The sequence below is a fragment of the Magallana gigas genome, chromosome 6 (assembly GCF_963853765.1).
Source record: "Magallana gigas chromosome 6, xbMagGiga1.1, whole genome shotgun sequence".
Classification (NCBI taxonomy): domain Eukaryota; kingdom Metazoa; phylum Mollusca; class Bivalvia; order Ostreida; family Ostreidae; genus Magallana; species Magallana gigas.
In genome coordinates this window covers 3,280,830-3,307,151 of record NC_088858.1, presented here as the reverse complement: position 1 = coordinate 3,307,151, position 26,322 = coordinate 3,280,830, and the positions used below count along the sequence as shown (strand labels likewise).

At 36.0% G+C, this 26,322-nt stretch overlaps 1 protein-coding gene across 8 annotated transcripts in view; it reads right to left on the bottom strand.

The window, feature by feature from the left end:
- LOC105346167 (mitogen-activated protein kinase-binding protein 1) overlaps positions 1-26,322 on the bottom strand; it is a 38,744-nt gene that overhangs the window by 5,986 nt on the left and 6,436 nt on the right. For 3 of the 8 annotated variants that reach the window (XM_020074473.3, XM_020074476.3, XM_020074477.3), the window contains exons 2-28: positions 23,057-23,077; positions 21,728-21,819; positions 18,792-18,912; positions 17,259-17,351; positions 16,972-17,088; positions 16,619-16,714; positions 16,328-16,495; positions 16,131-16,154; positions 15,714-15,874; positions 15,408-15,483; positions 14,963-15,076; positions 14,583-14,729; positions 14,354-14,420; positions 14,146-14,260; positions 13,883-13,974; positions 13,386-13,582; positions 13,043-13,164; positions 12,476-12,835; positions 12,223-12,391; positions 11,963-12,086; positions 6,578-6,642; positions 1,810-1,881; positions 1,511-1,650; positions 1,129-1,217; positions 865-980; positions 235-416; positions 43-76 (exon numbers count right to left, since the gene is read on the bottom strand). In XM_020074473.3, coding sequence (XP_019930032.3) covers positions 43-76; positions 235-416; positions 865-980; positions 1,129-1,217; positions 1,511-1,650; positions 1,810-1,881; positions 6,578-6,642; positions 11,963-12,086; positions 12,223-12,391; positions 12,476-12,835; positions 13,043-13,164; positions 13,386-13,582; positions 13,883-13,974; positions 14,146-14,260; positions 14,354-14,420; positions 14,583-14,729; positions 14,963-15,076; positions 15,408-15,483; positions 15,714-15,874; positions 16,131-16,154; positions 16,328-16,495; positions 16,619-16,714; positions 16,972-17,088; positions 17,259-17,351; positions 18,792-18,912; positions 21,728-21,819; positions 23,057-23,077 — 3,174 coding nt within the window. Of the gene's footprint in view, positions 1-42; positions 77-234; positions 417-864; positions 981-1,128; positions 1,218-1,510; positions 1,651-1,809; positions 1,882-6,577; positions 6,643-11,962; positions 12,087-12,222; positions 12,392-12,475; positions 12,836-13,042; positions 13,165-13,385; positions 13,583-13,882; positions 13,975-14,145; positions 14,261-14,353; positions 14,421-14,582; positions 14,730-14,962; positions 15,077-15,407; positions 15,484-15,713; positions 15,875-16,130; positions 16,155-16,327; positions 16,496-16,618; positions 16,715-16,971; positions 17,089-17,258; positions 17,352-18,791; positions 18,913-21,727; positions 21,820-23,056; positions 23,078-25,021; positions 25,382-26,322 lie in introns of those variants that run through there. The other 5 variants (XM_066088180.1, XM_020074474.3, XM_020074475.3 and 2 more) reach the window with 4 other exon arrangements.

Sequence of the window (26,322 nt, the reverse complement as noted above, 5' to 3'; positions counted from 1 at the left end):
CTTGTAAATGCAATGCTTTGTAAATCATATTGAAAGACTTACATCAAACCAGTTGTCTTGTTTCTGGGCTATATTCCTGAAAAATAAAACAAAATTATTCATGAAAAATAGAAATTAGCTTGCTTCAGAGATTACAGTCCATACTGTCCTAAACTTCACATGTAATGGATGTTCACTAATATTAACACATACTTGAACAATTGGTTACAGACAGGAACCTCTGTTGATACGTACTTGATATTGGCCTGCTGGGAGCGGGACAGGAACTTGGTGGAGATGCTCTGTCGCGGGTTGAAGCCGCCCGCCTCCTCCGCTTCCTCCTGCTTTCTCTCCTCTTCATCCAAACTCTTCTTAAACCTCTCCTTACTCTCGGGGGTGAAGCTCAGGTTCTCAAACGTGTCCTTCAGGAATTTCTCCTGGAAATAAATTCCAAAATATCAATGAAAATAAATTATACTGTGGAATCATTAAAATTCATGGGGCCACTTTTCGTGGATTGCTTCAATTTTACAGGTTTGTTGGGACGTAATTTCGTGTACTGTATTCTCGGATACTTACAAAAGTAATATGACTTTATAGTCCTTATTTATTTATTCATGGAAGATGTTAATTTGTGGGTGAGCAGTGCCCACGAATTCCACGAAAATTGAGCCACCACGAAATCTAATGATTCCACAGTGCTTAACACTCTCATTCAATTTCATTCAATATTTATTTCTTGTTCCTTACTAGAGGGCAAGAATTTTTTCAAATCACTATTATATGATGAGTCAATTTTTGCCCCTATACAGCATCATTTTAAAATTTTTTAGGTTGATATTCAGCTTGGTGTACACCACTGCATGGGGGTGTACATCTACTGACCCTGTCAGGGGTCTTGCCCAGCTCGTCCCCAGGGGTGGTGGGGAGGGAGGGGATGTCTCCTGGGTCCTCCTCATCATCCAACTCCTCCACTGACACAGGGTCCGTGCTTGAGGACTCTAAACCATAATAAGTAATAGTTTAACAAGCTGTGACTTCATAACATTTTATACTTCATGTTCTACACAGAATGTTGCAAAACCAGTATCAATCTTTGCTAAATCAAAGCTCTGAACCATCCTACAGACATTCCCTATATGTTCTGACCTGCATCAGGGGGTCGTTCAGACAGTGAACTCCGACTCGATCCTCGGGGTAGCTTCCTCAGGCCCTGCCCAGAAAACACTGTGAAGGAGCTGAAATTTAAAGGAAAACCACCTGTTGAAAACTAAAATCTCACAACTGTAAATCTTAGTGCTTCATACTCTGTATTAAAGTGAATAGAATCCATTGCCTGTCTAAAACTAGGTGTGCTATGTATGTTAGAACTTTCAAACAGTGGCTTTTTCATCATTACCAGTAATGCTCTCCTTCTAGCTAATACAATCCACCTCCAATGCGGACCAGAGATTTACCCTGCTACCTATCTACCCGTCTGATGACAGCATCAGTCTTCCAATCACCACTGGATTGACCTTTCTGTACTGACCTACTGTTGGTGTCCACTGATGCCTCACTAGGTGGGTAGTAAATGACCTCCTGGGACTCCTCATCAAGGTCGTCCAGGTCATCCTGACTGCGGTGGAAGGAGAGGCGGGACCACTGGAGGTCCTTCAGGTCCGAGGAATTCTGGAAGAAAGGTGCACACCCATATAAATATAAAATAAATATAAAAGTTACTGAAATATTCTGCAGGAGTCACATTCAGTCAAATCCTACACTGCTCCAGAGTACAAGTTCGCGGTTTTATGGTTTAGTCGTACAGAACTTCTGACTCAGCCCTCTTACCTCACCATCCTTCTGTATCTGAGGGAAGAAATCTTCATCATCTTCATCTTTTCCTGGAATTCTGGGAATTTTCTGTAACAAGTGCCAAATTATTAGATCATGATAAGTATCACTGAAACTTTCTTAGAGTGACAATTGCTGATATGATTAGAAACCTCACTCTTCACAAAAAAAAAAAATGAATCAGTTTATTGCACAAATTACAAAACTTGTGATTTGTACCCATTAACCTGCTTGAATACCGTAGCTGCTTTGATGGGTGCTTCCAATGGTAACTGACACTCTGAGACCAGTATAAAAATCAGGGGGTCAAACTAATAACATTTAAATCCATTGTTTCATGCTTATAGATAATTTGAAATAACAAGCATCAACAACTTAAAAAACAACAGATCAATAACGAAAATGATATTTAGATCAATAATCTTGTCTCCTTTGTAGACGACCTTCAAACATCTGTTTGTTTACGGGCCTTACTCATCCATACACCTGTACATACTTCGCTAATCTGCCCTGATGGAGTTTTGACGTATTGTCATCCGCTAGTTCCTGTTGGTTTTCACCTTGAACTATATTTCCAAAAACTGTTGTTATATAGCCAAATCTCAGAAGAAAGTCATTCTTCTGTTTCATTTTTTTGTTCTTAAAAATGAGATAGAACTGTCATTAATACTAACAATTGTTTCATAAAAATTCCAAACATAACTGACATATAAGGGGTGCATGAACCTGATATATATAAGTATTGTACCAATGAATATTTGAAATATTCATTGTAGTAAATGAAAATAATAATTAGGCCACTTTATGTTATACTGCTAAGAAATACAGTATAGAAATTGCCCATGTCAAATATTAATACCAATCTTATTAACTTAGACTTTCTATATACTACAAATAAAGACTACTGAAACACTGGTACTTCTGCTACCATTAGGAGCCTCTTCCAATAACATAGGTCTTTTCACCCTTCTGCCTCTACTAAGGAGGGCTGAAATACATATTCCTCTTTTCCAATATTAAAAAATCTTAAAATGAAAAATTCAAGTGACAAGTTAAATGTGTGTTTTTATGAATAAAAATTCAGGAAGGAAAAAAGATGGATTCTATTTTTTGAATAATCTTCATAGCTACTATCAATGATCAGAGAGACTCAACAGTTTAATGAGTGGATTTATCAAGAGTAAATAAAAGGATAAACCCTCCCAAAGGAGCCATGTGTATTGCAGATGTCAAGTACTCAACTTGTTTATTGTTCAGATCAACAATCTTATCAGGGCAAAACCGTCAAAACCCTCTTTATTAAAGAATACAGAAAGAGAGAGCACCTTACACGGGCCGAGAGTTGGATCTGGGCTGGATTAGTCACTTAAACGTTTGATAGAGTGACTGTGGACATGTGGGCTGCAGTAATCAGTCGGAGAATTAAGACTGACTTTTCGGACGAACCACTCCTACTTGAAGTGGTTAATTACAATATATATGAAAGACTGTGTAATCTGTTTAAATATAAGAAGATCAAACCCCTAACTGCACGCAGAGATTATCCAGTACTATTCTTATATACTTACATTGAGTAACACAGAATGACCTTGACCTTTTGAACTAGTTATGATAAGGTGAGTTCTGTGATGTCAAAACACGTCACAACCTCCGTATGTGACACAGTCATAGCTCCGGAAAAATGACCTCTATCTTATCAATCGCTGGAACTAGGCACCAAACATCTCCCGTTACATGTCAAAAAACATTACCCTAATCCCCAAGCTTTTAGCTTTCAATAATCATACACAAATGTCTTCCCATATCAAAGTCACCAAACAAACCACTTTATTCCACAGATCAGGGGACAACATTCCGCAAACCGCCAGATAAATCAGCCGGCAGGAGTGACGGATTCCCCCCAGGCTGTTAGCTGTGTTGGATTAGTTCTATGTCTATTGTGGAGACCCCCATCCCCACAGCTCTTTCCTCCAAATGCCTAATCCAACCGACCCATTCAGGGACTGGTCACAACCCAAGGTTTCATCAATGTCTCTAAGACATGGTAAATTCGAATTTTATGAATAGCACTACATGAAACTGCGGCTAATAGATGGATTGTCCAACCAGCGTTTGATCTCACATCATGGGCATTCCATCATGTAATGGGCTCAGGAAAATGTTAAAATATGGACACTCTATGATAAAATGTGTTAATAAAGAAAAGTCCATGATGTTGCACATCTTATGAGCATTCTATGATATAATGCAATGTAAACGGACGGTCTATATCGAATCACATTTTATAAGAATTTATCTGAGTCAATCTATATCATTTCCCATAGCATTTATCATTGGAACTCTATCATACAATGTGATCAAAAGAAAATAAACTCAATGTAGTTATTACTTCTTTACAAAAAAAAGTACAGGTAATAAAAAGCATTGCCATTGTCACAAACCTTTAGCAAGAAAATTCTGGACCCATACTTTACAGCAATATTAGAACCATTTACCATAGCAAATTCAAATGCTGCAGTATTTCATTCTTAACATTTCATAAGTAGCTGAACTTGATAGCTGAACTTTATAGTATTTTGCAATCAAATCTTCAAAATCTTGAGATGAAGTCCAAATAGTTAAGAGGGCTGGATAGTCATGCTTGTTTTTACACTATATTAATCTCCTTAAAGAGAAGAGCTCTGTATAAATATGTCACAAAATATTCATTTTTAAAGCTAAAATCAATGGATTTTTTCTGCATTTAACCTTAGTTTACAGCTAAATACAGCAAATCTACAGAGTTTAGGAAGATCTGATGTTAGTTTGTTGACCACACGCCTCCTTAATATTTTTTTTTTAGTTTTATCCACCTGCCAATGATAAGTATGTCAAGTATGACACATTTATTTCTGCTATCCACACTTTGAATCTCTACTACTTAAAATGATCAGAAGGGATTCCATCCAGATTTAAAAAAGTAAAACAAATTCTGTTACTATCAACCAGATAATAAATTTTATAGTAACCACTACATGACAGGTGTGATCCCATCAATTTAAGAACTCATTTCAATATAAATTTCTGTAACAGCAGACAAAAAATCCCTTTACACCTCCAGATCTGTGCTGATTTTGTGGATGAATACTGACGATTACGACGATTACACTGCGCCCCAACGCATCCCTCAAAGATTGGTGACACAGAGCCCTACCCGCCTACAGTTGTGTCCTATCTCTGTGTACCCTAGAATTCTAGCACGAGGAAACACTAATGAATTCAATAAGGGCTACTTGTTCTTGCTGCGACTAGATCAAGGGGCTACTTGTTCGTCCATAGACCGAATTGAGTGTTTTATTTGGATAGATTTTTTATCTTCTGTCACAACTCGTCACCCACAACATTCCACTCTGAATTAATCTACTGCAAGACTGGTGCATCTGTTCACACGGTATGTACCTAGCCCAACCAAACAAACAGTACCATCCCCAAAGACCTTGTTCTACACTACCGTGCTAGGAGGCCCGCAGTGACTAACCATTGAGGTAGTTCATTAATTTGTCGCTGCTAACCTACGGGTATCTCAAACTTACTTAAAAATATGGGGCACCTGCATAAAATACTATTATACAGGTATCTCAAACTAAATGGAAAAAATGGGGCACCTTTTAAAAAGTACTACTAAACAAGTATTTCAAACTTATTGAATTAACATAGGCCATTTGTATAAAATACTGTACGGGTATGTCAAGTTAAATGAAATAACAGAGGGCACCTGCATAAAATACTGAACTGGTATTTCAAGTTAAGTGAAATAACATGGGGCACCTGCGTACAATACTGTACGGGTATGTCAAGTTTAGCAAAATAACTGAGGGCAATGGTATGAAAAACTGTATAGTCCCTGTACTTAAAAGGAGTCAAAACAAACCATCAGTAGATAATCTAAGCCACTCAGACACAGAGGAGGCGATAAACAGCTTATTTACTTATGTTTACTTAACATGATTTATGAAGAAACCTTGCTCAATTTCTTAAGCAGTGAATAAAGGAGGTGTGCATATTAAACAGAAATAAATCACAACTGTTCATTGAAAACACAATGTCAATTAAACACATGGAATTCATCTTTTATCAGACGGATCTCGATGAGTGCATAGATTTGACACTGGAAGAAAGTCATCAACATAAATCACGATAACGAGCAGACTTCTTCGCCTCAGATGTCTGGGAGAAAAAATTAAACATTATTGGACTGAGATGAATAATTGGAAGAAAATACCTAATGCATTCACCCATTTTAAAAAGTGAAATTCTATTCAAAATACATATCACATGCAGCATAAAATAGAATCTATTAAATGATAAATTCACTTTGTTCAGGAGAGATATCAAATGACTAGGATTAGATAATTAGGAGAAACACATCAGTCATGTCAAACCTTTAACACCTTAGCACCTGAATGAAACACCCACCTACCTCGAAAAAAAAACCCAAGTATTTGTCAAAGTACAAGTTCTATTCAAATTATTAATCACATGCAGTAATGAAATACAATATGTTTACTTAAAAGATAAATTCAGTCTTTTCCGGAGAAATGTAAAAAAATCGACTATAGGACCAAGTAATTAGAAGACATATTGCACCTAAATGATAAAACATCTCCCCCCCCCCCCCCCCCACCACCCCCCAAAAAAAGAGCCAAAAATTTGTTGAGATAATATGCTAAATATTAATCGTAAGTAATTGATGAAAACAAGAATGTGAATATGAAGAAGGACTTACCCTAGGTGAGTTCTCGGCCTGTTTCAGAATCACTGTCTCTCGCCTCACTTTCTGGGCCTTCTGGTCTAAAATACAAAGCACCTCTTGATAAACATCATCATTTTCAGAGTCACTTAGGCTCTCATCAAATCCCGAGGATCCCGAGTCGTTACGATCCCACCACCCTCCCTCCTTCTGCCCCGCCCAACCATCAGGAGGATCCCACACGTTCACTCCTTGAGTTTCACTGTCTTCTAGAATTCTATCCCAAAAGTCCCCCATCCCAACGTTCACCGGCAAAAGAACCCTTCTTAAAGCGTAACAATGTTCACATCCCGAATAATCGGGAAAGACTCCATAACCAAGTTTCGAGTCCAAGAGGCCGTGTTCACGAAAGCACCGAGACTCCATCTCGTTTACAGAGCAATGAACCAGCTGATCGGTGCATTAAAACAACACTGCATTAATAAGACCTGTAAATCTGTGTGATTCACTGAAATGCTGTCGCCACTTGGCAGAGCCTTAATCCCACATCTTATCCCCTGGCAGCAAGTCAGAAAACAATTATCTTTATAATTTACACTCTCATTGTTCATCGGTGTCTTTTACAGGTGACCCTTCCCAATATCATGAAGTGGACTCTCTATTCTTCAAAAGATAAACTGACTTAATGAAATTTTGTTGATTTGGGGTGAATTCCAGGATTTTAGCATCAAAGAGAAATCTTATTGCTGCTGATCTCTCTGGAGAACGACAAAGTCCATTTGGCAGCACACACCTCCAATCACAGAGACCAAAGTGAAGTGCTCTCGGAGTGATTGGATATTTAATTTGGAGTGAATGGATCAGGTTTATCTTTTTCTAATCCTTAAATCCCCAGGAAAAAAAATGGACTGTGTTGATTGTTTGTATCAATAGTCCCAGTGATTGTGCCGTTTATTGGGGCCGCCTGTTTGGAGAGCTGGACCCAATCGTCCCGGGGTTTACCCAACACACAATGCCCCTATCAAAACAAGTTCCCCTCATTACCCACCGCCGACCTGGTCCTGTGTACAGGTGTCAATTTCAATATTTTAATTTCATTTGACATTGTTACCGACTCAATACACTGAGTCAATATTGAATCTAGTTTTCTGGTAAGTAGAATTAGATGGGCCAGCTCTCTTACATACCTTTGCCTCACTGATTTATTTTCCATAATTTGCCTATTACAATAGAGCAGGAATTTGAATTACTTCTAGAGGAAAAAACTCCATTTGTTACAAACAAACACTTTAATATAAACTAAAGTTCTAATATAAAGATTCCCAATAATTTATCTTCAAGACAATTATCTTATTTATCATAATTAATGCTACAATTAAAGTTGGTGAAAATTTCTGCTAATCTCATAAAAAATATCAGTTAATTTTAGGGATGTCAATTTTACTTGTAGAAACTGGTCAATTAACCGGAGGCTTTAGTCAAGTGATAGTTGAGTAATCATTGGTTTATCTAAAACTGTGTGTCCTTTTTAAATTAAATATAAATACTCCTGTCACATGAACTGTATCTTCAACTCCTAAACAGACTTACTTAAATAGAATTTTATGTACTTGATGTATTTTATTTAGAATAAATTGAAAGTATTTTTATCTAAATATCCGTTAGCAAATGTCCTTATATTATTACATAACTGAGCTACATATCATCAAAGACAAACCAAACATATCTTGTTCCATGTTAATTAAGTCCTGTGTCTAATCAACGATTAAAGTTTAATGATTATAAAAACAAATGCTTTGAGATAATTAATGGTATGATTAAATAACTATATAAACATTTAATCTAACAAGCATTCTGAGAGTATTGCATAAGCAATACACGTCCCCTACCGGTTTGTATTATTATATGAAAGCTTCGACGCATACATCTATTTCAAAACTATTATAAACGAGATGTTATGATTACATAGTTGATATAAAAATTAAATAAAGAATGGGTTAAATAATACTCTTTATTTTATCTCCAGTAATTTCGCCAAGTCCATTAAGTATTTGCTGGTAGAAATTTGGGAAAACAATGCACTGTAATGCAGAATATCATTTCTTACCGTCTCAACAGACTAACCCGATAGCGAACCCGATTGTAATAATACAAAAAAACCCGTCGATTATATTTACAACACAATGCTTGACACTATTTTACAGATTGAACTTATTTGTTTGTTAGAAACAATAAAAGGAATGGTACAAGTAAATCACGATATTATTACTGACTTCATACTTTCCTCATTTATTCAATACACACCGAACCCGATAACGAACCCGGTCATTAAATAAATGGAATATCAAAAATTAATTTTCTCGAAAATATGTCAACCAGAGGTTACAAAAGTTTTAATTTGACATTTTGAAGCTGTTCAGCAAATTTCATATTATTCCTCAAACGTATAGAGAAAAAAAGTGTAGAAAACTGAAGTGGGACAGACAGACAGACGGACTGATGGACGGACGGACAGATGGACTGACTGACGCAGAGGAAAGCTATAGTCCCCTCCGGTGAAACTGGTAGGGGACTAATAACTATTTGACTTGATATTTAACATCAAAATAAACTGTCCTCATCTACATGCATAACCAAGTACTTTTATTCAAAATGATATTAATTTTATCTACCAAATTAGACCAAAATGAATATATTACCCACTTTAAAAATACACCAGGGGCTCCGATGAAACAGACTAACTTATTGATCAAAATGCTAAGAAAGTAAAGCTGTAAATTTAATTTGTTGCCCAAAAACTAATGCGTTTAAAAAAAATTATATTCTATTTCTTTATAACTAGTAATCAACTAAAAAATATTAGTTGATGATTGTCATGACCAAGCTATAGTCAAGTACTGGAGTACTCATTGATATTTCCAGTTAATTTCTTTTTTGTATGAGGAGCTAAATGCTAGACCCGTGAATTGTTTCTTTGCAACTTCACATAATAAAAACACCAAAAATTACAAGTCATGTATTAATCAGATCCAAAGTCTGATAATCAGAGGGTAATACATAACTAATCCACTAATCACTGGGGAGAGGGACTTCGTCAGGTTAATTATCCCATTAAACCTTAGCCCTGATTGGATTATCAGCATATACAGAGTTAACTTGTAGATTATGACATAACACAGAACCACATTTCAATGGGGAATATGACTGTCAGATTGTTACCACATATATTCTGTCTAAACTGAGTGTTATACAGGTGTCTTTCGTTCAGAAGATGACATCATACATTTATTTAACTAGGCATAATCCTCATTTCATTTTATAGCTAAAAAAATGCAAGTCATTAGGGAAATAATGGGGTTTTCATAAATTCAATAAAAGTTTTTACTTTCAAATTGTAACAAAAACAAAAACTGAGACAATAAAGTAAAATTTTTCTTATGAAAAATAACTTGGTGAAGGTTATTTTGGCCCAAGCATTCATTTCTTTCTTTGATTTTGTTTGGTTGTTTTTCATTTTAATTTTTTTTTTCTCAATGACACCTGTTAGCAAAAGATGTTGCCCTGTTTTATATCTGCCAACAAAAATTTTTAAAAAATAAATTGAACTATTAATCAGCCACAGTTAAATATGCCCACTGACAATGATGACAAAAGAATTAAGAGGAGTGGATGGTCCTTATAAAGGAGAGCTCTGTTTAAGGATTTAGGAAAACGCTCATTTTAAAGCTTAAGGTGGTAGGGGACACCTCCATGTTGTGATGTTCTATTTATCTAAATAAACAATCAAATCAAGTTAAATTTTATAATTACATGTAGTTTCTTTCCCGCAATTGTCACCTAGAAGCAGCATAGCGCAGTGGATTAGAGGATTTACCAGTACTATGAATCTGTAAGTCATGAGTTCGAATTCCGCTGGGGATTTTAAAATTTTTACCATTCCAAAAATTTTTAAAACATGTTTTTTGTTGAAATATTGTAAAATTTGAAAATTCTAAATTGGTGAAAGTATTTTAATTATAATGTACTTTAATCCACATTAATATTGACAGATGTCCCATACCACCTTAAATATTTGGATATTTCTTTACTGTTAGTTAATGACCACAAATATCAGATCATACAATCTAACTTTGCTATCTCGAACTAGACAGGACTATTTAAAAATTTTGAGATATCCAAGTATTCCAGATATCAACGGTAAATAAGTGGTTGGGACTTGCAAATTACATTGACATATCCATTATATTCAAGGTATCTGTGTTCAAGATATCAAAGTTCAACTGAATACCATATGTCAAAGTTTAAGGTAGATCTAATGGTTAATTTGTTGACCACACAGCCTCCTTAATTGGCGGTGACAATTTTCCTGTTTTCAGTACCATTTTATTCAATAATATAAAAGAATATAAATTGTTTAAGGAATTACTGGTAGTCTTTAGAAGATCACTGTTCCAAATTCAATTCCCTTTCACAGATAGAAAGGACTGCGAACGATAGCATTGTCTAGCCGCCTAACTAAAAGTCATTTTTTGAAAGTTGTCTAATTAAAATTATTTTTTTATAATAATGTAAACATTTATGTATAATGTCATTAAATATAAATGATTTAGTCAAACAAAGAGATTTGACTTGATATAAATTGATTAGGATTTGATTATACTTTTTAGTAGAAAACTTAGTTTTTGAATATCTGATAGAAATTCCGAAATATTTGGATGTAAAATGTAGGCGGGAAACGGGCGTTAGTGTTCGCAGTTCTTTATGTCTGTGCTTAGGCTGTATATCTTAAAACCAGTTAATTTGGTCAACCTTTCTTGCAATTAAAAGCCACATTTGCAACATTACTAAAAAAATTAACAGTTCTAAAGTTAATACTTACATCTCTAATTATAAAGGGTTAGCATTCTCAGTTTGAAAAATAAAATCTAATATATAAAAAAAAAAGATATTGCGGAAATATTTAAAGAGTTGATCTTACATAGTCTAAAGTATGTCTTGAGCACCAATATGGGCCATGGGTCATGGTTTTAAAAATATTATCTACTGTATATCAGAAAGGAAAACTTTCATAATAGTTTCACGAATTGAAGTATATGTGATGATTTGTAAAGATTTTTTCCTAATTTTTTTGTATAACTTTTCAGTGAATTGGACATTCTTGGTACCTCACTATTGGTCAGGGATATGAAGGATTAAAAAGAATATAATTTAAAACAAAAATTACTGTAAATATTTGTATTTCTGGTACTTAGAAATACTTTTTTCAGGGGGTTTTATATCCCCTTTTGAGAAGGATGTGGCCCTTTATTTTAACACATCAGTTACCTCAGGATACTTTGTGCCAAGCTGACTGGTGCAGCAATGATTTAAACATGACATACAGTGGTTACTGATCAGTAATGGTATCTGAAGTACACTCACCGTCTCTGCTCTCAGCTATTTCCAGCTGACTCAGGTCCTCCCCACTATCTATACGCCTCGCCCATCGGCCTCGGGGCTGGGGCTTGTTGTCCACTTTCTGTTGTCCATTACTATTTTCTCCCATCTGATAAAGAAAACTTTTATATTTTTAAAAATATTATGGCAGCAGTAATTCTTTTAAGTACTCTCTAAACAATAATGACAAGTGTTTAGTGTTTTTTGATTAGTTAGCTTATACTGTATTTATCAGTTTTTCTCACCTTAGCTTTGGCCCAGTTAGGTAGTGGTCCTATACTGTATCTAAAGTCTGGTTGTTCTTTTTCTCTCTTTTTCTGTAATTCCTCCAGTATCTTGGTCGGTGTTTTTATCACCTCTTCATTTGGAAACAGTGGAGCTCTTCCCAGTGCCTCATCATAGTTATTGGGTTTCCTACATGATAAGAGACATGTGTGAGCAACCATTAAGCTTTGTTACCCCTGACCCCTACCCTAAGTCCCCACACCCCCTACCCACCTATTGATGTCCCCATTGACCGCCTCCATTGGAAGTTTCCCCATCTCCTCCAGCCTTCCCTTCATGGATTCGGTCAGCTCCGGGGGCAGCCTCCAGACAAAGATACAGCCATCACTGGACACAGACACGAGCCTCTTCAGGTCGGGCATGAACTTGACCCCCGTAGCCAGCTCTGAGTGACCAAACATGGTGGCCAGCAAGTCGCCAGTTTTAAAGTCGAGCAGGGCAAGACTTTTGTCAGTACAGCTGGTGACGGCAAACTGACCAGATGGATCTAGCTGGAGCTTGAGGAGGACTCCACTGTCCCCCACGGCTCCCTTGTAACACTGCTTCTGCTTGGCAGATTTAATATTGTAGATTCTGTAACAGTGCAAAATAGAAATACATGCAATAGCATTTAAAATTATTTTAAGCAATCTAATTTCTGTTGATCAAACAACTAAAAAACTGTTTTCAAATAATATTTCTACAATTATCCTTTATCCTATGACAAGCTTTTCTAAATGTGAATAGAAAAGAAGTAGTCAGGAGTTACTGCCCTTGGCTGGATTTTGGTTATGGCGTTACCTAATGTTTCTGTCCTGACATGCAGTCGCTAAGAACCTTTGGGAAGGTTCAATGTCCATGTCATATAAGCTGTTATTTCCTACAACATGCTGGTTAGCTAGAACAAACTGGAATGTTGGAGTCTACAAAACCAGATGGAAAAGATTTTATGGGTCATCTCATGTGACCGAAAAAAATAAACAAAAATTGGAGAAAAAAAAATTCAATCAGTAATAAAAAAAATTTCTATGAATAAGGCATAAAAATGTGTTTACAAGATCTAGTGAGTAATGGTTCTGGTGCAAGTATGAACAGATTACTATTTGCATTTCAAATGGTTCTGATATATGTCTGAACAGCTTACCATTTGTGCATTACGGAACAGAACGGACTTGTCTGCGCTGGAGCTGAGCATTTTGATTTGTCCGTCATTCTCCGTGAACTTTATGGCGGTAACTGAACTGGAATGATCGTCCAGGGTCTGCAGTAAACCGTAGCGTTGCTCCACGTCAAAGACATGGATCAGGCGGTCACGACTGGATGACGCCAGCAGCTGCGGACCTGAGAATGAAACATCAGTAAACATCAGTTATCAGCTTTATTGAGTCACGTCTGATAGAAAATATCTATAAATGATGGAAAATTCGTTGTTCCAAAGTTTTTATAAAGAAGCATAAGAAACTGTTGGAATTCTTTTCTTTTTTTTTCCCATTTATTATTTGGATTAAACTTCAAAATATAATAATGATGGATGTTATTTTGTAACAAAGTCTTTTAAAACTATGATCAAATCAATGAACATATGTAATATGATTTTCCTATTTCTACTCTTTGAGTAGAATATCAAGCAGAACATCTTACCTGTATTTAAATCTGAGTATTGAACACAAAGAATTTCCTGGTCATGAGCCTCTATCTTCATAATCTCTTGCATGTTGATTAAGTCATGAACCCTGAAAAAATCAATCATTAGGTTAACTTCATAGTTTTCTATACTATTTATGTTCAGAATATTCCCAATTTTCCTTTATTGGGGATTTTCTGGGGCACGTGCAAGCCTGATTGTCTATTTTCAATGCAAGAACAGAGTCCACTCATAGGATTCTTTTCACCACTACATATACCTGACATTCCCGATCCTGTCCCCAGAGGCCAAGTGCCGTCCATCCGGACTGATCCCAATCGACCTAATTCCATTCTTGCCATCATAGTTTGTATCTGTTTTGTCTGTACCTCCAGCTGTGAAATTTGAAATGGGAAACATGTAAGAATAAACCCACAAAATTCTGTTAAATTAAAAGTATTTTAAGATTCTATGAGTTTATTACACACCTGGGTTGTAATTGACATCTTTCAGGCAGGTCAAGGTCGGATCTACATAGATCACCTTCAGTAATTCCTGTAAAAGAAAAACAGTATCAGAACAGTAGGTCTGAGTAGCAACAATTCATTCACAGTGGGATGAAACTTAAACTTTGGGCAAGAGAAGTTGATGCATGATTATTGTAATTAATAGGTACATTGTATATCTACTTGAGTAAACTCTGTGAGAGGTTCTTACATTAGAGTACACATTCCTTTTAGAACTCTCAGTTTCTACCATGTGAGGATCTAGATTCCAAATCCGAATGGTGTCGTCAGAGGAACACGTCATGAATGAATCGGATGGCAGAATGGGTCTCATTTCTTCTGTTGTGGCTGGATTCACCTACAAAGACAGACAACTCATACAAATACATGTACATGCATATATCTAACTGTGGCCACAATTGACACATGGATTTCTTATGCAGAAAGAATATAAAATTCTATACAAGACTATTTCAGTATTTCAATATAATATTCAACTCCTACATTTTAAGAACAATAAAATTATCAGTACACTTATATAAAAGTTGATGAGAGAAAGAGAAAGAGAGAGAGAGAGAGTTATACACACACCTCCAGGCCCCAGACACAGCTGCTGTGGTAGAGGAAGGACCATGATTTTCCGACTTTCCTCACATCATGGACGTCCCACACATACAAACTGTGGTCGTTGTATATACATGTCACCTACAACACAAACCACGACATCCTACACTCTCTATACAACACACAGCATTTTCATCAGTTTCTGTTTGGACAAGAAGATTACAATACTCATAGATATTTTTTTTACCATACTGAATATAAATCAGCATTTAAAATACAAGTCATCAATGATTATTTAAAAATCATCACATGATGATATGTACAGTTAATATATCATTTCCTGATATCCATAGCTGTTAACAAGAAAATAACTAAACAGATACAGAATGAAGTCAATGCACATCCCAGTATTACATGTATTCCCATCCTTGACAACATATCAGTAATTCTTAATTAGTTTATTTCTTGGTACCTTTTTATGGAAGTCGTTGTAGCTAACAGCCACTGTGTCGGGGAATTTGGCATCCTCAGTCTGGGAGATCAGCTGACTGTCAAACATACAAAGCTTTCATTAATCAACAAATACACAAAATCAGCTGACTGTCAAACATACAAAGCTTTCATTAATCAACAAATACACAAAATCAGCTGACTGCCAAACATACTTATCAATGAATTTCAATTTTCCAACAAATACACAAAATCTAATCCTACAGACACTGTGCATGTTTCTGGTCTAGTTTCAATTAGCAGAATTTGTTTGATTTGGCCTAATTACCTGGGACTGAGAGCTGAGGCCACATCCACCCCCAGCTGATGGGGGCGGGGCATTGTGGCCACATAATTAAGATTAACAGCATCGAAAATCCGGACAACACCATTGGCACAGCCAATAAATATGTTGTCCTCTCCAGCCGAAACACATGTAGCATTGGTGGTCTGCAATGGCAAAGGATGATAATCATAATTAATAGCAGGCAGCAAAAACCGTCATTTGAGGAATTCTAAGTACAAACCTTTTAGGATCTTGAGCTTCACTAAAAACCTGTTCAAATTCCTTAATAATTCAAAATTTTACAAGGGAAATCAGAAAAGTCTTATTGTATTGGACTGCAAACCATGATAGATCAAACAGACAAACACCCACCTCACTCCAGGCATTAGTGACAAAGTGAAAGACAACTCAGCTACTCACTTTGTAGTCACTCTCTGCGATTCTCTTCAGAAAACAACATCCCACATCAACATTTCCACATATATCATGTAAAACAGCCTAAACATTTACTACATTTTTGCTACTTCCCAAAACCTATTCTGAATATAATTAATTAGCAAAATACAGATGAGGGAGTTGGGTCATTACATGTTGATTGGACTGAACTTCAGACTTACCCGTAGCTCCACCCACTTGTCAAGTTGACGTTTGTCGTTGAACTGACACAGTAGCCCGGTCTGTGTGATAGCATACACTGCCTTTCCACAGGCAACATCAGAGAAGTAGTTATTTTTGTGGTCTCCTAGAATACCATTCCTTCCTTGGAGAGGCACAGTCTCATTTATCTAAAGAGAAATGCAAGATAAAACTATTTTTAAAACAGACTACTACAAGGTAATTAAAAAAGGAGTTTTGTTTTCAGTTGTATTATTCTTGAGTTATGAAGGAAATTTCAGACAAAGACATACCTTTGTTTTACTGCTATCCAAATACCAGAATTTGACATGACGATTTCCAACTGTGACAAACATGGAACCATCTTTAGAGAAAGCAATGGAGTTAACCTACAATGGAGGAAAAGTCATGGTCAGCTGCAAAAACAAAAACTTTATTTAATGACCAACCATAACTTTATCTAATGACCAGCTAATACTTTATTTTCCAGCCAAAATGTATTTTTGAGCACGAGTTACTTCTCTTGCTTTCTCTGCAAAAGAGTCTTAGTTCTCCCTCTCCCTACCAAAGCCTTCAAACAAGCTCTGAACCGGAACCATTTTTATTAAACTCTGAGCTGGCAGAAGTAAGAATATCGGTGACCCACCTTACTACTGATTTTGTTAGATGCTACTTTGGTGCCTGTTTTCCAGTTCCATACATTGACCATCATATCATGCTGGGATCCCACAGACACCAGGTGCTTCAGGGAGGGTGAAAATTTCTACAATATATTCATTATAACTATTTGTAAACAAACATTATAGTACACAACAACCATTCAAGTCACAATCATTTACTTCTCCATTGAATATTAATTACTGGTACTTTTTTATGATTTCATAATATAACAAGAAACCAGATTGAAGTTTGTGATGAAATATTAGTACTTACAACACAGACAATTCCGAACTTGTGTCCGTGGAATTCTGCCACTTGTGTTTTCTCCGCCACATCCCACACTCGCACTGCCGGCTGGTGGCCAGTCTGTTACCACAGAGAGAAAAGTATGTAGCTCACTTATATAAATAAAAAATTCTAAGGACTGGTTTCACTTATCTTACTTTTTGCAGGAAAAGTTTAAAGTTTAAATTCAAAAATACATCTGAAAAGTCTAATATCTAATCAACAGCCATTATGCAATCGTCACAAGCCACAGGTTTTGTGTTCTTTCTATTTCCACAAACAAAACCCCTGGCTTGCAACAATGTCATTATGCAGACTGTCCAATACCATAATCTATCAATAGAAAGTAGGAGGACTTAAAATATGAGCGCATTGCTTACTGTGGAATTATTTTTATTTGTGGTGGTCGATGTTCATGGGTAGACAAAATTTTACTGGTTCGTGGATGTAATTTCGTTGGTAGTGTAATTGGGATACTTTAATAAATATTAAACAAATGATTGTTTATACATTCATGGGGATGTATATGGGCAAGAGCTACCCACGAAAGCCATGAACATTGGTCCACCACAAACAATGATGATTCCACAGTTAGTCAACTTGCTTCAATACTAATTACTCAAATAAATAGTACCAGTACTTTATTTTATCTTAATTAATTTACATATGGTCAGTAATACTAAACCTTTCCAGTGAAAATTTACCCCTTCTCCTGAAGTTTTTGCGATAATCTGTAACACGTCTATGACTATTACACTTACCTCCCCTGTATAACATGTCTGACTATTACACTTACCTCCCCTGTATAACATGTCTATGACTATTACACCTACCTCCCCAGTAACAAGACTATTACACTTACCTCCCCTGTATAACATGTCTACGACTATTACACCTACCTCCCCAGTAACAAGACTATTACACTTACCTCCCCTGTATAACATGTCTATGACTATTACACCTACCTCCCCTGTATAACATGTCTATGACCATTACACTTACCTCCCCTGTATAACATGTCTATGACTATTACACCTACCTCCCCAGTAACAAGACTATTACACTTACCTCCCCTGTATAACATGTCTACGACTATTACACCTACCTCCCCAGTAACAAGACTATTACACTTACCTCCCCTGTATAACATGTCTATGACCATTACACTTACCTCCCCTGTATAACATGTCTGACTATTACACTTACCTCCCCTGTATAACATGTCTATGACTATTACACCTACCTCCCCTGTATAACACGTCTATGACTATTACACCTACCTCCCCATTAACAAGACTATTACACTTACCTCCCCTGTATAACATGTCTATGACTATTACACTTACCTCCCCTGTATAACATGTCTGACTATTACACTTACCTCCCCTGTATAACATGTCTATGACTATTACACCTACCTCCCCTGTATAACACGTCTATGACTATTACACCTACCTCCCCAGTAACAAGACTATTACACTTACCTCCCCTGTATAACATGTCTATGACTATTACACTTACCTCCCCAGTAACAAGCTGCTTGCCATCAGGAGAGAAGGCCAGGGAGGTGATGGTTTTCTTGGAGGTGTTGAAGATGTGAGACTGCTTGTTGCGCCGCGGGTTGAACAAAACCACAACACATCTTAATTGGAAGAAACATTAGAATAAAGTGTTTATCTGAGTACATGTAATATCAACATGATTTATATGCATAGAGTGTTCGCTAATGAAGGAAAAATGAAATGCATAAAAAATTACTTTTGAAGCATGAGAATAGATCAAGCTTTACATAATGTTAACTTAAAATTATTCAATGAAATTCTAATTAAATGCAATACATATGATCTTAACATTTGCCATTTTAAAATTAATCAAAAGAGATACCTATTCTTTTTTTAAGAAAAAAATCAGACTCATTCAATCTTAAGGTGGAGCATAATACTTTCTTCACAAATTGCAATGACCTTGACTAATACAATTGTTTCTTTAACTGATTATTTTAGCAATTGTTACTTTTATTGTGCAAACATTCCTTGTAAATTACAAGTAATTAAAATTATATTGACATCTTAAGCTATTGTAACAGAGGACAAAACAAATGTGGTGAATGGATAAACAACTAGATTTCAATGCCAACCCTATTTATCTGAGCCCACCCCTATCCACCCAGTCCTTAAAACCTGGTGAAATTTACATATATGAAAAAGTTTTTCAATTGAATTCAAATCATCAAATAAATGAATAAAAAAACAATATTCATCATAAGACATCAGTGTTGAAAAATTCACTGGTCCTAACTAGATATCTCACCAGGGTTTACAATAATGCGTGTCAGTGACTTAACTCAGATATCTTTATATCTGTGACAATGAGTTATCCTAATGAGGCAAGTACTTAGACAATAAAGGACCAACATTCCAGTGAGGAATTCAGCCAACCAGAAACTCCTAATGACATGAACAATGACCAGGCCAGCAGAGGGATCTTCAATACACAGACTACAGACAAACTACAGGTAATAGAGCACAGGTGTGTACAATGGGACAATAGGCAGTACGACACAAGTAGATCAGGATTCTGGGGTGTACCTATGGACAACAAACTGGGTCAATTACTCTTCAATGGGGTCTCTACAGTTACACAAATAATGCGTGGGGTGGTCCCCCAATACCTCACATACATCACACCAGTAACCTGAGAGTATGAAAAAGGTCATCCCCAAAGGTGTCCAACATAGAAAGATCCAGACCCCTTTGGTACACAATACACTAACTTGGCAATTATCAGAGTGGTTTGGTATTAACACAGCTAGTCACCCCAATAAAGCCCTCCCAAAGAACAGAGATCTGCCTATATGTGACATTAAAATTATAGAAAATTTATACATGTATGTGGTATATCCTAACAAATACATTGTCTCTCAAATCAATAGATCAGAGTGTGTTGAGTGCCTGTAATGGTATATATGTACAGGGCATAAAATGCTGATTTGGCACATTTCTGTCAGTCACGTGGACACTGTACAGGAAATGTTTGACCATGTGTTAATCATTAACTTCATTCCTATCCTAACCTGTCTGTCTGACTTCTTCATTGTTTTATTGGTGAATAAACAAGCAAGCAATAGTTGATACAGACATTTTCCCACTTCCCAAACTTGTGCTTTTAATATACAATTATATGCTGTAACTATCAGTATAAGACAGTTTACTTTCACCAATCAATACAATTATCACTATAGGATCAAAATGATGGATTTTTTACATCCCTGTAGTCTCACTGAGAAGTTTATCATATTGTTTCAGAAAACACCTATGTTAATATGGTGGGGTTCAGAGTCTTGTATTTGTATGATGTTTGAATTCAACCTTCTTCGAACATCCACTATAACCTACTGTACTCCAACACAAATAAGAGCTAAAGACTTCGCTACGTTGTCAACTTCATTGCTCTCTTTCGACCACTCATAAATACTTATATAAATCGGCTCAACGTTCGTCTTGTATGTACGACAGCTCCAGCTATACATGTACCAGTAATCCCTTTAGACAGACTTCCCAAGCCATCTGTCACACACAGACGCCCGTGTGCCGTGAGTTAGGGCTTGTCACCACGAGTAAGACCTCTTCACAGGACACAAATCCTCAACTCACCCCCAACACCCTGTACAGGTCAAACAGAAGGTCACCCAAAAAATCAATCAATTTTATTGATCACCAGGAAGACGACAGTTTTCTGAACTCCATGGGAATTTATCTGTCATGGTGGGGCAGAACTTATGAAGAATCAGGCCGTATTAAAGCTTGTTTACTGTGGTTCACACACATAAACACATAAGTATTACACAGGTCAAATTTCTTCAGAGGTTATTGGTTTGCAGTTTACAAAAACCTGTTTGAGGAGATCAGAAGAAAACGGGGTGTAGTGTTTCGTGTAGCACAACACATCACCTGTCCACCCAGGTGTATCTCCCGATCACTGACAATACCGGAACGCTCTCTCTTTCTGAATCTGATCACAATGATAAAGTTTCCTTACAAAATGAAGCTCAAAACCCTGCATTTTTATTTACCGATGTAAAACTCAATGTCTATTAAACAATTTTTAGTTATTGCCATATTATTTTCATGCAAAATATTTTTTTTATGTTTTCGCCTTCTCAAACATTAAATTCTTTCCATCGAAAAACATATAATTTAATTTATGATGCACAGAATATTTATCATAAAGGGTAACCGGTTTACTTTCCACAAAAATTTGATGTTTATAAAAAAAAAATGGACTTGTTTGCTGGCCATGAAATGTTTAGGAAATAATATTAATTTGATGACAACAAATGTATACATGCAACAAGATCAAAATAGTTTGTCTACCGATACCATGTTATTAATCAATAACTACTCTGTAGTAGGTTTATATACATTGTATTGAATCCAGAACAAGCTAGATATACACACCCTGCAGGATAAGCGATTGTTCCAGTGTTGGAGTCACAGGCCAAGGTCGCATTCGTACTGACCGTCAGCCCGATCACTCGCTCTAGGCTAACCTGTAAAGAGAAGAACACAATCACATAAGTTATGTATTAAAAACACTATAAAGGTCCGACAATGACAGCCGCAATTCATCAGTTCAATCATTTCGTATTACTGGTCAACAATAAACAGCATCAAATGATATCGAACAGTGTTGTTTAAGGTCAAGTGACATCATGGACATAGTCACAAAGTCCAATCAACATTTTACTGGATCAAATTTAACATTACACAGATGCACTCCAATAATTCATACAATCACATTCAACATAACACAGGGTCATGGTCAATCTCACTCAAGGTTAAAATTTACACAAAGTCAAGGCCATTAATATCAAGGTTGTATGTGGATAAACATAAAACATTACCATCTGAATCAAAATCAAAACATTCAAACTGATCATTGATTCGTTATAATTCCAACCAACAGAAGTTTTTACACTCAAATTACTGGGCTATAAAGACATAAATATTAATTGTATATTTTTCTTAAAGGGACATGGTCACAATTTTGGTCAAAAATTATTTTCCCGATTTTAGTATTTACAATGCTTCAGAAAGGCATTTTTATAGGCAACTGAAATTTGAGTCTCATTTGTTGAGTTATAAGCAAGTTACAGAGCTTGAAATGCTCCGCTATGTAAACAAAGCGTTTGTTTACATTTTGAACATTGAAGTAAAAATTTCAGTATTAAACCTAAAACGAATGTGTTAAACGTTAGGAATTGTATATCTATGCTTAAAATAAATAAAAAAAATGGACAAATAAGCTGGAAAAAGATGTTTTACTGGTAATATGGAACCTATGTAAACAAAAACAGGGCACGAACCTTGTTTACATGACAAAGAATTGTGAGCCCTGTATCTTGCTTATAAATCTACGAATGACTCTCAAATTCAATTTGATCATTAGAAATGCATTTTTAAAGCATTGTAAATAATAAAAACATGAAAATAAAATTTGACCAAAATCGTGACCATGCCCCTTTAATGTTTCAAACAGCAGATAATAGACTTCTTTTCTAAATCATTTAAATCTAAACACAATTTCTGCAATTCAACTCTTTTTATTAAGTTGAATTAATTAACGTGATTGTATACCATGAATCAAACCACAGAACTGTCAACAATTATCTTTCAGTTATGTTAAACAACCGTTATATACAAACAAATTAATTCTTTTTCATCCATGAGCAAACTAAAAGTGAACAAAATATCAAACTAAGACAAAGCAAACACATAATACTGTACCTCTTCTCTAAGGGAGGGTTTCTGAAACAAACGGTGGGGGAAATAAGCTTCCATGTTGGGATGCATTAATTAATTACACTCAGTGGACACCTCACCATCACTGACAGAATGTTAATCAATAGAAGTAAAATGTACCAAATCTCCATCACAAATCAAAACTTCATTCTAACTAAAAAATACCATATTCAGCATCCTAGCAAAGTCATGTTTTTGTAAATTTATAGGCTTGAAAGTCATTTTTATTTGAGGTGGGGTGTTTTAATAAGGGGGGGGGGGGGGGTCCTTTTATTATTTTCTCCCCTACAGTACCCTTTGATTCCCTAAAGGCTCAGGAAAATGAATTCACAGAACGCATGTCTTATAGAACAAAGTGAACCACACTGTACACCCAATAACCTGAGAGAAGTTGCTGCAAATTCCAACATTGGCAAATTAGATCTTCATTTAAATAATGCTAATGACCATGATAGAATACCGTGATGGAATATATTACAACTGCTTTCTGAATCTAAAAGTTTGTAACAGATGACTGATGTTAGATTGACAACCTAATGGAGAATCCCCAAAACCCTAACTTTGGTCCAAATACAGACATAGATTATCATCCAATTCATTATAAACTAAAACGAACAATTTAAGATCAATTTGACTAAAAAAATATCTGATTCAGTGGTAATAATAATTCCTTGTGATAAGAAAATCCTGGTTCAAATCCAGCATATTTACATTGTCCTTGTTATCTTCATCTAAAGTACATATACCCGTAGTCTCACCTTGAGACTACCCACGGAGGACTCAGTCTGGAGCGAATGACTTTCATCACTTAGAAACATAGAATTTCTGAGTGTGCACTCATCAAATGATTGGCAAATCCAGGGAGGGGGTAAATGATAACAGAGAAGCTCAAAGCAAGCTGGGATTCTGAAGTTGACACCCTTCTATCTGAAGAAGATTCTGTAAATACCAAGTACAGAGTTCTATCTGGTGAACACACTCAGCACATGTTCTGTCCCAGATCCTCCATAGACAGGGGAAACAGACAAGGTGCTGTCAACAGATACACTATTATCATAGCTGGAACTAATGGAGGGGGTCTATGAGTCAACTTTCTATAATCTACAGCAGGGCAGTCAGTGATTGGATGTCTAACATCTGACACAACTTGTACAGGTGCATAAACTCTCAGGTAATACTGAGGCAAATTATGAAATTATGTGGCCATTAAAATTCAAGGAAACATTGCCACAGAAAATCAATAGCAATAATATAACAAGGAAAAAGAAGGTTAAAATTATTGCTTGAATACCTCTGAAGCTCATTGGCAAATATTATAGAAAAGTTAAAAAAAAATATGCAAGGAACTGGAAAACTCTTAATATACAGGAATGCAAGTCCATTTAGGATGACAGGACAACTGCTGTACTGAATATTTTGTGTAATCAGATGTATTTAAATGACAGAGCTATAATGATTATGAGTGACCTATAAATAGCCATCAGAAGACACAGTCTGTGTCCTCAGAGCTGTATACCTGTGGCAGAACACAGATCACAAGGTGACTAACAAAACTAGGTCAATAGGTGTCCATTCTGTTTTAGTGCATCAATGGGAGGGCAAATTTACCTAGGTAAACATGCTGGCTATTGATAGCCCTGTACTACACCCGCTCTATTTGTGTATCCACTGTACATATAACACAGAAAGTCCTTCTAATCAACAAGTCCACAAACCAGGCCTTTACACCAGAGATGGGACCCATCCCAAGTGTTTTATGTTCAGCGAAGGCCATTCTCATTTCTAAACTAATCAACAATACCAATGAAAGCTAGAAAATATACAATCAGATAAACCTGTGTGTTTAAACTTCAGACTAAATTACCTGGGGGAAATTAAATGAAGAGATTGAGCGACAGCAGTTTTATTTGACAGAGTATGAACCTTGGGTGATCCTTGTCTCTGACTTACTTTATGAAGTGCAGCAGCTGATGAGGATCGCAGTGCAGCACGAGGCATGATTCCTGTTACATTTATACAAATTTCATCAACATGCAAGCTCTGGGTCCTGTTTCACTGTCCAAAACAGCTGATTATCATATCAGACTTACTCCCACAATGAGAATGACACTTCCCTCGTTACTGTGGTCGTAAAATTATACCGCTGATTATATCACATACACATCTGTCCTATAGCACCACAAAATCATCCAGGTGAAAACATATCTTTACTCCAGTTTAATCCTTTGAAGATAAACTGGACTTGGAGTATATATGTTGCAGCCTGAATCAGGAGTCCTGTATTACACACTGGTAGTAATGTACGTGGCTCGTAAAGGCTCGTAAACTTCCTACAGAAGGGACAGGCCTAGCTATCATGTTTATCTTTAGGGCACAGGCCATTGTTGTCAAAATGTATATTAAACAGGTTTAACATGTTTAACCCTAATTAATCGGACCAACCCTCCACTCCACACCGTAGGGACCACTCCAATCCTTACTATACACTGTCCCTTCAGGTATTAAGAGTGACTCTATGATTTGTACACATGTGCAGAAAGTTATCCATATTTCAGGGACCTGTCACAAAATTCACTTATCTAGTGCATACAATCAAGGGACTGTCACAAAAGTTACTGACGGTCTACCTGTGAAGTAAGTAATGATTGAGGGACTGTCACAAAATTCACAAATTATAGGACAGGTAAATCAAGTGAACTCATCAACAAAGGGACCAAAACTGTTGCAGTGAAATTGAAAGAGGAAAATTTTGCTAAAAATAGGCTTACCACTGACTTAAGATTTAGGACATAACACATTCAAAGGATCTCAAGTTTTTGAAACAAACAATGAAAAAGGATCATATTTGTAAAGCTTGACAAGGTGTAATTTGATAAACATCTGGATGACAAGAGAGGAAAGACAACATTAACACAGGGTCACATTAGTAATGCTTGTCAAACTCAGTTCACATCAATTCCGACAATTCTATTAACATTTCTGATCGAGGATGAAATTTACCTTAATATATGCTTATAGCACAAAAATGCACAAGTTTTATTTAACATTTGTTCTTTGCACAGGGTAAACTTTCACAATAGCGTTTAAAGAGATATTATATAACCTATATCTAATTTTTTTTACAATCATAATCCATTCTAAAATACTGGTTGAACTTAACCATTTTTACTTCATTTCAATTTTTCTTCCAAGAAATAGACCCAAATTCAGCTGCCACAATTTTTTGTTAACGCAGTTGTACATAGATTTAA